Source organism: Pleurodeles waltl, chromosome 2_2 (genome assembly GCF_031143425.1).
Source record: "Pleurodeles waltl isolate 20211129_DDA chromosome 2_2, aPleWal1.hap1.20221129, whole genome shotgun sequence".
Taxonomy (NCBI): domain Eukaryota; kingdom Metazoa; phylum Chordata; class Amphibia; order Caudata; family Salamandridae; genus Pleurodeles; species Pleurodeles waltl.
The window spans coordinates 628,787,189-628,800,045 of NC_090439.1; the positions used below are offsets into that span (position 1 = coordinate 628,787,189).

The 12,857-nt window shown below is 44.2% G+C and overlaps 1 protein-coding gene across 2 annotated transcripts; it reads left to right on the forward strand.

The window, feature by feature from the left end:
- The first annotated feature begins 433 nt into the window (after positions 1-433).
- Positions 434-7,596, forward strand: NPBWR1 (neuropeptides B and W receptor 1). Of its 2 annotated transcripts, none has more exons than XM_069220166.1 (2): positions 434-635; positions 993-7,596. In XM_069220166.1, the coding sequence occupies exon 2, from the start codon at positions 993-995 to the stop codon at positions 1,971-1,973; it is 981 nt and encodes a 326-aa protein (XP_069076267.1). In that variant the 5' UTR covers positions 434-635; the 3' UTR covers positions 1,974-7,596. The 2 variants fall into 2 exon arrangements, with proteins under 2 accessions (XP_069076267.1, XP_069076268.1); XM_069220167.1 differs by having other exon boundaries at positions 434-622.
- The last annotated feature ends 5,261 nt before the right edge of the window (positions 7,597-12,857 follow it).

A 12,857-nucleotide genomic window follows, 5' to 3' on the forward strand; every position in this document is an offset into this window, starting at 1 on the left:
TTAAGGGCACATGCCTGGGGTATTTGAGTTGGAGTCGCAGCCACGAGTGAACACACATGAAGCAGGACCCTGCGCGCTCTGCGGCCAGCACCTGAGTGTCCACCAAGAGTAGATACACGCTAAACAGCAAGGACAGGGCTGAGTTGTATGCAGACAATAAAACCATGGGGAAAGGTCGCAGTTTTTTGTATAGTGAGTTTTATACGAATATTCTCAACTGTAACATGCCATGTTATGCAATTTTTTATATTCGCTTTGCGCTCTGTAGTGCGACATTTCTCGCCACATTAAATAAAACTCGCCGGATTACAGTGTTCGAGAATGTGCGTGCCGACGCACGAAGAACCGTTTATCGGATGGGTGGATGCATCACGGAATGAGACCCAGCTACTGGGGCGGGCGGGGTAGGAGTGCGCGGCTGCACGGTGCTGGAGGAGGAGGGAAGGGGCAGTGCGTCCGCGCTCAGTCATGAAGGGAAGGAGGCAGGGAGCTGGCCAGCATTTTCATCATTTCACTTCAGAGCCCCCTGTCGACTCGCCGCTCATTTCTTTCGAGTGCCCAATGCAGCCACCAGGAACATTTGACTGGAGGAATATTCCCAGCAGAGATCCTAGCACCGCAAGTACGCGTTTAAGGTGAGAGGGAAATAACTTCTGAAGGTCAGAGGGATGTAGACTCACATAGATGTAAAGGTGCATGATTAAAAATGATCTGTCCTAGAGAGGCAGCAGCGCGCCGTTAACCGATCACCTACTTGAACCGCGGTGACGAACTGTGCTCACAATATCCCCCTTAAGTGCGTGCTTTTTCATTTTACGACGTTGACCATTTACAGTGCATTGTTTGTTTTAAATACGTTTAAACCAATACTAATAGAATTACCCTTTGGGAATGGGATTCTGATTCAATCTAAAATGCCATCCTTTTTTAAACTAATGTGATCGTAACCTGAAGCATAAGTAGCAAATAGATGTTTTTTTTGTTCTTTTCAGATGGATAGCTCATCTTTCCACACTGGGCACAACTCGTCGTGCATTGACGAATACACGCCTTGTGCCACTAACGTCTCCAGCCCACTGCAGATCCCTCACTTCTACCTGGCTGTGCCTGTCATCTACTCGGTGATCTGTGCCGTGGGGCTCACAGGCAACACTGCAGTCATCTATGTAATCCTTAAAGCCCCGAAGATGAAAACTGTCACTAACATGTTTATCCTCAACCTGGCCATTGCGGACGAGCTCTTTACTCTTGTGCTCCCCATCAACATCGCGGACTACCTGCTACTGCAATGGCCCTTCGGAGAGTTCATGTGCAAACTCATCATCTCCATTGACCAGTACAACACCTTCTCCAGTATATATTTCCTGACTGTCATGAGCATCGACCGATACCTGGTGGTCGTTGCTACGGTGAAATCCAAAAAGGTCTCCTACCGCACCTACAGGGCTGCCAAGATTGTGAGTTTGGGTGTTTGGACTTTTGTCACCATCATCATATTGCCTTTCACCATTTTTGCCAAGCTCCATGATGAACATGGGAGTCTGCGGTGTGTCTTTGTGTTTCCAAACCCAGAGGAATTATGGTGGCAAATGAGTCGTATTTACACGTTGGTGATGGGGTTTGCCATTCCTGTCTCAACCATTTGCATCCTCTACACAACCATGCTCTACAAACTGAGGCATATCCGTCTGCACAGCAACGCCAAAGCCTTGGACAAGGCAAAGAAGAAAGTGACATTCATGGTGCTAGTCATCCTGGCGGTGTGCCTCTTCTGCTGGACGCCCTTCCACCTCAGCACCGTGGTGGCGCTTACCACTGACATTCCGCAGACGCCTGTGGTCATTGGTATCTCCTTCTTTATCACCAGCTTGAGCTATGCCAACAGCTGTCTAAATCCTTTCCTCTATGCGTTCTTAGATGACAACTTCCGGAAAAGCTTGCGAAAATTACTAGAGTGCAGGACATCTTCCTAAGGAAAGGAAAGCATACTTTCCCGGTCTGTGTCATTTTCAGAATTCAGAACGACTTTGCTCTGTTTTGAGTCATTTGATGCATACCATCACAATCTGAGCTAAACTCTCTTTTACGTGTGCAGCAGGTGTGCAATTACTGCAAGAGATGAAACTTCACAGCTAATTTTATTTTTTATGGGATTAAGGGGCTCTCCTCATTATGATTCCACATTTATAAAGCACGTCTTGCTCTGTTATTGTACATTATGTAAAACGTCTTCATGGTACAGATGAAAACAGTAAACTCATGTTTTTGAATTATGCTGGGAGAGTAAAAAAGTGATCATATTTTGTTAAATTCGGTTTTAGGGAAACAAAAAATACTATTTTCCTTCGGGGAGAACAATGGAATCAAATAAATAAATTACTTTAAGTGCCTTGTTTAATGTAAAACGAAATGATCTTTTAATGTGTTAATGTTTGCTCTAGTAAGTAAAACAAAACGCATACCAAAATCACACGTTTGCCATTTTTACTTGCTAACGTTCATGTTTGCCATTCGTTGTTTCAGTCCACATTAGCTTGAAGTTATTGCTTGCAATTAAGAGTCTGAGAAAGCAAAACTGCTGAATACTGAATGCGAAATAAGTAAATCTTCAAAAGCTGCTTACCGACGCTCATAGTGATTTATTGTAATTATTGCAAATATAATTGCACTTACGTTTATTGGAAGGGGTTTTAATGGGAACTGCGTGGCTACATGTAATCCTGCATAGATTGTTCTGTAATCGTCACGAGCAGAGTACAGCACCCACATCAGAAATAACGATGTAATCTGCAGGAAATGTCTAAGATGGTTCAATAAATGTAAACCGATGTCAACATCTACGTTACTTGTTCCTCTGTATGAATGGTCAAATGAAGGACTGTCCGTGATGAAGAGAAGGCAGTTCCAACAGCTGCAGCCAGCACATAACTAAGGTGACACAGACACTAAAGGCTGTCTGCGCGCCAGAGGCGGATGTCCCGGAGTCTTTGAGGGAAGGAGCACTCCATACATGTGCATCAGAGGATTAAACTACTGACTATTGACAGCAAAAAATATCGTTCTACAAGAATATCTAGGACAGAATATTGAGGGGACAACATTTCGAAAGGTAAGTGCATGCAGGGAAGAATAGATTTTCCATTCCTACCTCCACATTTACATAGTTTGAAGATATATGTACCGCGTAGGTACATATTTGTGGAGTTAAGTATAGAAAATCTAGAAAACCCTACCAGTCTATATTTTATTTTTGATATTCTGTACTCAATATTGTGTCCCCTTAATATTTTGGTTTCCTTATACAGTGGGCACAGTCCCAGAGATTGCCTCTACACCAAGGAGATGACTGCATATAGAGTATGCTTAGGGGCAGACATGTAGAGGAAATGCTTCTCTTCACTCCACCAGCAGCTGATTCATCAGTAGCTAGATGACTGCTCATAGGGACTTTTTGAGTGGCAGGACTATAAGAGTAGGGGAATGTTGCTCTTCGCACCTGTGCACCAGCAGCACATATGACACCCTATAATGGTTTTTCGGTCTCACAAAGAGACAGCTGTAACCCATCTGTGGGGAGATCATGACACTCACACACACACACACACACATCAACCACACTTAGACATACTTAAACATATTTTGGACAGCCCCTTTCAACTATTGCCTACTGTGACTGAGCTGGTTTTAGGCATTGGCTGACAGCGTTGTCCTTCAGACCGACTTCAGCCCACATAATTATGCGGATGTTAACCATTTTAAAAGTAGTCCACACACAGTAACATTATATCTTGTTTTTTCCAATTAAACTATATCTATTTTTCAGTTGGGAGGGCTCCAGCAATGCACCCTCCCTTCAATACAGCCCCTTCCCTTATGGCTGCTCATCTTTTTTCTTAACAGTACTCCACCAATAGTGCCAGCCGTAGACAATCATGCTTTTGGCTTTGCCAGTGCTTGTTGAATTGTTACAACAACAAAGGCAATGTCTAGGAAGGTGCAAATAATGCTGTTTCCATGTACTATGCATGGCAACCCACCACTTTTTAAAGTCCTCTATCTCTATTGTGGCTTTATTTAAACATGTAGGTGCCATGCACGTGACCTCTATGTCCATAGTGCTCACAAACAGGCACTGTGGATGTGGAAGTCACATCCAGGTGCAATAGATCAGCAGCTGTTGTGTGCTCCTCCGGTTTCTCCCTCCAAGTAGGAGCAGGAGTATCTGTAGCTTCAGCTCAGGGAAATGTGATGGTCTCGCAAATGACACAACCATTTCAGTTATGTATTGAGTTCTTTTACTGCACTGGTATGCAGGAAACTAGTTCCTAGGTTCTTTAGGAGCATGAAAGAGGCAGAAAATAGCTATGTTCTCCATACACGCAGGGTATTGTGCCTAGAGAGAGATATCATTGGAAATCTGAGACATTCAGCTTTACAGCGATACTCCTTATAGCCTACAAAGTGGGAGGTGATTACCTGCCACTTTCACTAGACACCCAGGTTATCTCTGTCGGAGGTGCAGCCCTGTGCTCTCCCTACTCTCCTAATATTTTCAGCCTTTCTGCCCCCAATAGGGGGGCTGGAAGTGTTTGCCCCCAAATAAGCTCTTCCTTGGGAGGTAGAAAGCCCACTACACATCAGGGAAATTTAGGAGAAAAAAACAAAGCGGTGGAAGCGGCCCACCATGCATTAGGCCAAGTATTCAGCCCTAAGGAGAGTATTACAATCTGTCTGCCCCTCCTGCCAAACTCCCTAACTCTCTCCTGCCAAACTCCCCAATTCGCCACCCCTTGGAGGGCCAGAAAGCTCACTAGACACTAGGGAAAGTAAAAAAATAAAATTAAGGTGTGGAGCCAGCCATTGTGCAGATGGTCATACCTTCACCCCAAAAGGTGGCATCACAGTCTTTTGGCCCCCCTCAGGCTAATTGAGGGATTTGCCCCAATCTGCACCCCAAGAGGTAGAAAGCTTACTAGATGCAAGGGGTATATTTACAAAAAACAATACCCTGGCCTAGGGAAATGCCCCAGCCCAAAAGAGGGCAATTACATTTTTCTTTCCCCAAGTTGCGGTTCGGTGTATTTTACCCTAATCATCCTCTCAGGGGGCAGAACACCCGCTAGATATGAAGGAAGATTCTTAACAAAAAATAGTTGCAAGGGTTCCACCAAGGCATAGGATCATGCCCCCACCTCTGAAGGGGGCAATGCAGTCTTTCTGTCCCCCCAGGAGAAAGATTGAGGATTTTGCCACCAACTGCACCCCTGGGGGGTGGGGATGGGGCAGAAAACCAATAAGTCACCAGGGAAGCTCCCAAAAAGGCTTCATTGGTGGCCTGCCATGGCATGTGGCAATGCCCCCAATCCTTTTGTGTTGCCCATCCAGAAGGGGGCATTACAGTGTTTCTGCTTCTCCAACAAGGCAAGGCAAGGCTTTGATACCATGCTGCCCCAGAGATGTTAAAAGTCCATCAGAATTCAAGGATTTTTTTTTCAATCCCTCGTAGAGGGCCAAGCCCCACCCTTAACAGAGATAATACAGTTTTTTTTGCATCTCTGAGGCCAGCTGGGGGCTCTATCTGTCCTCAAGGAGGAAATACAATGGTTTGCCCAATTTGCCTCATGGGGCAGAAAAAACACTGGATGCCAAGAATGTTTTTTATAAAATAAGGATGTGGGGTCTGGCCCCCAACCCCGACCCCTAAGCCTCAACAATGTTTCTGCTCCTTGGGTACAAAAGTATCCCTGCTCAATGGGAAGTGAGAGGAAATGTCAGTTCTTGTGGGCAATGTTTTTTACATATGAGCCTGTAAAGCTGGAATAAATGCCAACATCATTCCACTTACCATGTTGAATGGCTGCACTCTTTGGGCTTGGGGATGGTCACCACAAGGGGAAGCTTACCAAACCCAGACATTGCTCAAAATGAGACACCCAGGAGAGCCTAGTGTGGCGTGCCTTACATGGATCCCATGATGATGTCTTACCGGCATTGCACTGCAAACTTTGCTTAAAAAACACTAATTTGTCTCACATTTCTATGACAGAAACTTTGAGAATCTGCAGGGATCCACAAAATTCTTAACAATCAGTGTTCCTCCACTTGTCCCAATATGCTGGTCTAATTGTAATGTGGGGCCAAGTGCCAGCAACAGTAACAGAACAAACCAGGGAGAATACCAGTCCTTCATGAAGTGGGCGAATGTTGGATGCTAAAAGAATTGTGTGGTTCCCTTCAGGTTCCAGAAATTACCATCACGTAAACACAAGACAAATATGTGATGTTAGGCAAAGTTTGGAGCTTGTGGATATATAAACATTGTGGGATCCATGTTAGGCACACCATCCTGGACTCCCCTGGGCATCTATATTAGAGTAATGTCTTGGATCTGTAGATTCCCTGGGTGACCCCCCTAAACCTGGGCCAAATACCATGCAGTGAGTCCCTCTTGGACCCACGTAGGTTTTCAATTTTAGCTTTGTTTTATATTCTACACTTTACACCTTTTAGCTGACATCCCTTTTGGCAGTTACATTTTACACACGTAGGCTTGCACAATATTGTTCTAAAAATACATTGTACATGTTGCTTGTTTTTAGTTAGGCTTTCTTGACTTGTAATCTGTAAATTCTGTTCAAGACTAGGGTCACAGTACAAGATATCCAAGTGCTAATGTTGCCCATCCCGAGATAGTATCCAATATCTAGATATATCATCCCATCAGAACTGTGCCTCTAACACAGTGTGGCTTTAATTATATAAACAGTGCACTGACCCAGAAAGGGCAGAGGGGCACTTCAGCCATGACCGTCTTGGGACAAATTCTGTTTTTGACATGAAGCTCTGCTGGCACTGATCTTCCAGTTTCCAGAGAAGGTTTGCCACCTATACTAAAGGCTGACTCCTGGTTCAGTTCTCTAGGTATGGAGGCTAAGGCTATCCACTTAGATCGGGCAAAGGCAGCAGGTACACTGACTATGCTCGAAATACAGGTATAGTAATATGGAAGGAGTTTCTAGAAACCATTTACCATGGTTGGATTGTTTGTTCGCATCATCATGTTTGTAATGCTGGTAACGTTGCTTTGTTTCATCTGCTTAATTATCACAGCTCATTCTCTCTATGCAAGACTACAAGTGTTTCAATGAATGTATTGAAAACCTATCTAGCATCTCTCTTGTGTTTTTCGTGGGCATGCAAGAGCCAGACAACGAAAAGGTAAGATCTGTTTCCACAACTTCCGTAAGAGTCAAAGTGTCATGCTCAGGTTTCCATAATCACCTTCCACCCCGATAAGGTTAGAGGTTTGGGTGAGGCACTGTGAAGTAGCCGGTAATTGTTCCGACAGTTTCTGATAGTGTAGATAGACTCGAACCCTGCATTGTGAAGTTCTGTGATCCTAAAACACAGTCTTATTATTTTAGTAGGAACCGTATAACAACCACAGCTACCCCTCAGGTCATTTGTTTCACAGGAAATGTTGCTGTCTCCACGTTGCAATTTAGTCCCTTTCCTGTCAGGGACACCAGGCCCGCCCATACAAGAGGTGTACCAATTTTATATGGAGATGTGTAGAAACTCAGGTTGGTAGAAAATTTGTGTGGCACTACAGATTCCAGAACTTTTACCTAGCAAAAATGTAACCAAAATATGTGTTTTTTGAGCCGAACTGTGGGGCTTTCAAGGGCTTCTGCGTAGTAAAAAAAAACCTTGTGAGATCCACAACAGTCACATCACCTTGGACTCTCCTTGCTGTCTGTTTTTCAGAAATATCTGGGTTTGGGAGGTTTCCCCTGGGTGCAGACTGAACTAAGGTCCTAAATCTACAACTTTCCCACATTGCAAAGAAAGGATTGGTTTTCAGTTGAAACATTTAACCTGTCTATTCTGTATTTTGGGCCCTCACATGTTGTTGGTACTAGGCCCACCCACACAAATAGGGTACTGTTTTTATTGGGAGATGTGTGGAAATGATGGGTGGTAGGAAATTAGTAGATCTCCAAAGATTGCTTAAATTTACCTCACAAAAGCATGAGATAAATGTGTTTCTTGTCATAATTTGAGGTTTCCAAGGGCTTCTGCATCAAAACGCCTTGTGAGATCCACAGAAGTCACAACAACCTGGACTCCTCATTGTGTGTGGTTTTAAGAGATATTGGGTTTGGGACAGTGACTGCTGAAGTCAGGCCCAAAATATATAGCTAATCACTACAAAAAACAGGTTGGTTTTGAGGGGAAAAATGTGATCTGTCCTTTTCATTTTGGTGCCTTTTCTGTTAATGGTCATAGGCCTACTCACACTAAGTGGGATTACTAGATGGCGAAAAATGTGTGGATATCTCTCCTAATTTCAGAAAGTTCCGTCACAGAAATGTGAGACAAATGTGTTTTTTTTAGCCAAAGTTTGAGGTCTTCAAGAGCTTGCAAGGTAAATAAAAACTCCGTGAGAACCAAAAAATGCCACCCAACCCTGGACTCAACCCTGCACTGGTCCTGGTGTTTAGGTTTTAGAAATGTTGGTGATGGTAGGATTCCCTAGCGGTGCTGAGTTAGGGCCCAAATTCTGTAGAAACCCACATTGTAAAAAAAAAAAAAAAAAAAGCTGATTTTGCTGGGTGAAATGTGAAGTCTCTAGGTCACAGTTTGTGGTATTTAGTTTTACAGTGCTGGGTTCAGTTACACAAGTTAGGTACTGTTTTTTTCAGGAGGTATGTGGGAATTCAGAATGTGAGAACATTTGTTGGTGCCAATTGAACTTCTCTGCATTTGCGGTTTCCAAAGGTAAGGTAGTGTGTTACAAAGAAAGTGCTTACAAAGGATTCAATTTCTGTTGGGTCGTATGCAAGTGTATACATTTAATTTATATTAATTGTTTTTTGTTCTATCAGTGCAGGCAGCTGGATGATCTGTTGCTGTGTCAGTACAAGATTACATGCGTCCAGTATCCTGAAAGAGTTCTGTGGTTGTATACTTTTTCTTCATTTATCGGCACTTTATGAAAAGGTGCATCTATGGCTCACTGCTTTAAGGCAGTTAAGGGCTCCTCGCATCTGGCATGCAGGTCTGCTTTGTTGGGTGAGTGACTTGCTAGTTGGTATGTACTGTGGTATTGTTTATCAGCCTGCCGAGAAGGGAGAATCCATATGCTTGTTTCCAGTTCTTTACTGACAGTTTGCGTTATTTTAATCTGAGTTTGACAGCAGGTCATTTTACTGAGTATGAGCATTAAGTATATTTTGAGTTTGAGGAAATAGTAAGTGCTATATAAATGTTGCTACTGAATCATACTTGATTTGTGAGACGGCACAGGAAGGGAGGCATCCATCCTGGAGGTGCTCAGCGGTAGGTGGTAGCTGTTGGTGAAGGAACCTGCCACCGTTACAACAAAAAATACACTTGAGCTGTAAAAAGACCTCTCTGTCCTGTCTCATTATTCACTCGCATTAACAAATTGTTAGTGTTGAGGTCCCCTCCCTGCTGAAGGGGCAAGAAAGCGTTATGACACTGCCCTTGTAATGATAACATTTCATTAGATTAGCTCAAGTGAGTAATTTCCCATCTGCACATCCATGTTTGTGGGACGTCCGACTCTTTCTTCATGAACAAGCTTGTTGTGAATGTTCTATTACTGAAGTCACTGACTTTAGGGATCAGAATATTGCCCTTCGAAGGGTTGTGAAGTGTGCCAGGGCTCTAGTAGGCCGAGGCACTGTTATGAAAGCTTCTGCTTTTTTTTCCAAATTTCTTGTATGGAATTGTATTTCCATAATCGTATCTTCTCATTTGTTGACAAGGACGAAATAAAGTCTGGGCACCTGTAAGAGAATAGGGTATTAGTTGAGTGGTGAGAATTCACCTCAACAATATTTACAATCCTTGTCAGGGTGGACCACAAAAGCCACAAAGTAAACCTATGCTTAACCCTCTGGTAGCTTCTCGAGAAGCTGCCAGGCTTAACTTAAAGGTAACGTGTGAAGTATTTATACAGAATTCAAACAGTGTTAAAGTGAAAACACAACACAAGGAAAATTACGGTCAAAGGTTAGGCTGAAGAGGGGGTCCCGGCACGTCCTCGACAAAGGTGGGAAAGTTCAGAGTGGGTGAAGTACGAAGTCTGTGCGTGGGAAGGCCTCAACAATGACGGGTTGCTGCTCTGTGCCAGTCCTCCTGAAGCCCTCTACATTCAGACATAGAAATGCTTCTGTCAGTTCTTCCTTGGGGCAAACAAGCAAGACTTCACCACAGTTCCGGTGTCCCATTGTTGTTTTTCGAGGACAAGATTGCAAAACGTTTCTAAGCCATATCTTTTGCAGTTTAGACAGAAATAGTATACTTTAACACCAGCCAAGGGTCTAGAGCTAGGGAGGCACCATTTTGGGATTACGACTCACTCAAAGAGAGGCCAGCAGTAGGATACAGGGCTTGGTCAGTTGGAAACTGGTCATCTGAGCAGGTAGGAAAGCTCCAAGTGGGTAAAGTCCTAAGTCTGGGTCTGCAAGGCCTCAACATTGATGTGTTGCTGCTCTGCCTGGGTCCTTGATCCACATTCAGACTTAGAAATTGTTCTGAAAGTCAGATCTTCTTATGTGGGACAAACAAAAAAGGCTTGACAGACGTTCTGGTCTCCCTTCAGTTGTCTTGAGGAAAAGTTAGCAAAAGGTATCTAAGTCCCATCATTTTCATTTTTGATAGGAGGAGTACACTTTAACACCAGCAAAGGGACTAGGAGGCACCACTTTAGGGGTAGTGCTCACTCCACAGAGACTATCAGCAGGATCCAGAGCAGGTCAAGTTGGAAACTCGTCATCTGGGCAAACTCTGGAAACTTGTTGTATCCCTGTAGCTCAAATAGGAGGCCAGCCAACTGACTTTTTGAAACTCTTCTTGGGCCCTAAGGTCAAGACCAACAGGTTCTTTCAGGGTTCAGGCAGAATCACAGTCATTTTCCTGATTCTTCACAGGTCCAGGATTGTTCTCAGGGGGGTACCGGGGATGCTACATTTCTGTCCAGTGCCATCCTATAGCTTAGGACAACTCTGACCCAGTGTCTATCCAATGAAGTAATGCTTTCTTGGGTGAATCTACACACTTCTACAATTCTTCCTTTGTGTTTTGTGTAATGTTGGACTTTTGCCCTTTTGCAGGGTCATCCCCAATCTTTTTGCCTCCTGCCTCCTATTTTTTCTGACCTGTTGTTGTTGGTTTTTGAACTCTGAGCACTTTACTACTGCTAACCAGTGCTATAGTGCATATGCTCTCTGTGTAAATTATATTGCCATATTTGATTTAGTAGTAAGTCCCTAGTACAGTGCACTAGAGGTGCCCATGGCCTATAAATCAAATGCTACCAGTGAGCCTGCAGCACTGGTTGTGCCACCCATCTAAGTAGCTCTGTAATCATGTCTCAGAACTGCCACTGCAGTGTCTGTGTGTGCAGTTTTAAACTGTAAATTCGACTTGGCAAGTGTTCCCACTTGACAGGCCTAAACCTTCCCCTTTCTTACATGTAAGGCACCCCTAAAGTAGTCCCTAGGTAGCCCCAAGGGCAGGGTGCAGTGTATGGTTAAGGTAGGACACATAGGCCCTCATTACAACCCCAGCGGCCGGTGATAAAGCGGCGGTAATACTGCCAACAGGCCGGCGGTAAAAAAAAATTCGAAGCCAAGTGGGAGTATTTCAGATCCAGACAATTCAGGAAACAAACCAAGACCAGCCGCTCTTCCTTAGATTACTTTTACTAAGAACTAATAAGACACAATAAGAAATACATGTACATGGAGAATGAGCGGGCAAAATCCAGCTCGAACAGTCTGCACAAGGAAGTAATGCATGATCTTTTATAGCATTAAACCGCAGACACATTAACACATTTCATTGGTTCTTTATATTGTCGTATACTTGATGCTCCATATAAGGGTTAGCATCATGGACAAGAAGCTTGCACAATGTCCTCTGAATCAAATGTCTTGTGATACATCTATATGTGTAGAAAGAGGAACCATAAGTGCATACATTAGTACTTTTAGCAGTGAGGATTTCGCAAGCTAGCATGCGGTGGTGTCTTGTGATGGCCATCAGTTTAGCAAGCCTTGCAACATAATGCGTTTCAAGCACAATAGACATTTCTTCAAGGCCTAGTTAATTCAACATTGTAATGTGTTCAAAAGAAAGAGGCCTGTATTTTCATTGTGTATCACAGGGTCTACTAGGTCCAAATGGATCCAGGAGAACGTGATTCCACATTCCGCCCTCTGATACCCAATGAAAACACTCATTGACAGTTTAATCATCCTGATGGACAGGTGTCATTTCAATAGCATCATCTTCCTTGGCTCATCCTCATGCCTTCTCTTACGATGGTGCTCAGTGTCCTTATGACACACTTTCTTCATTAACATGTTCAAACAGGAAGGACACACCCTTATCAACACACATAGGGGGTCATTCCAACCCTGGCGGTCGGTGTTAAAGTGGCGGCTAACCCACCAACAGGCTGGCGGTTAAAAAAATTGAATTCCGACCCTGGCGGAAACCACCAACAGAGACCGCCACTTCAACACTCCGACCGCCACGGCGGGACAAACAAACAGCGCGGCGGTCACCACCAACAGACAGGCGGGAGACAATGTACCGCCCACCCTATCACAACCCACCAATCCGCCACCTTTTCCGGGGCAGTAGCCCCGCCGATAAAAACACGGCGGAAACAGCCATTTTGAACGGGAAACACTCACCTCCATACACCCCACGAGGAATCTGGACAGCATGGAACCCGAACTCCACATCCTCCCAGCTATTGTCTTCCTGCTCCTCTACCAGGAGCACGAACGCCGGCGCAGAAGACAACGGTGAGTACT

Bases quoted from the DNA above. Each gene is read 5' to 3' on its own strand.
- NPBWR1 (XM_069220166.1), top strand. From the start codon at position 993: ATGGATAGCTCATCTTTCCACACTGGGCACAACTCGTCGTGCATTGAC.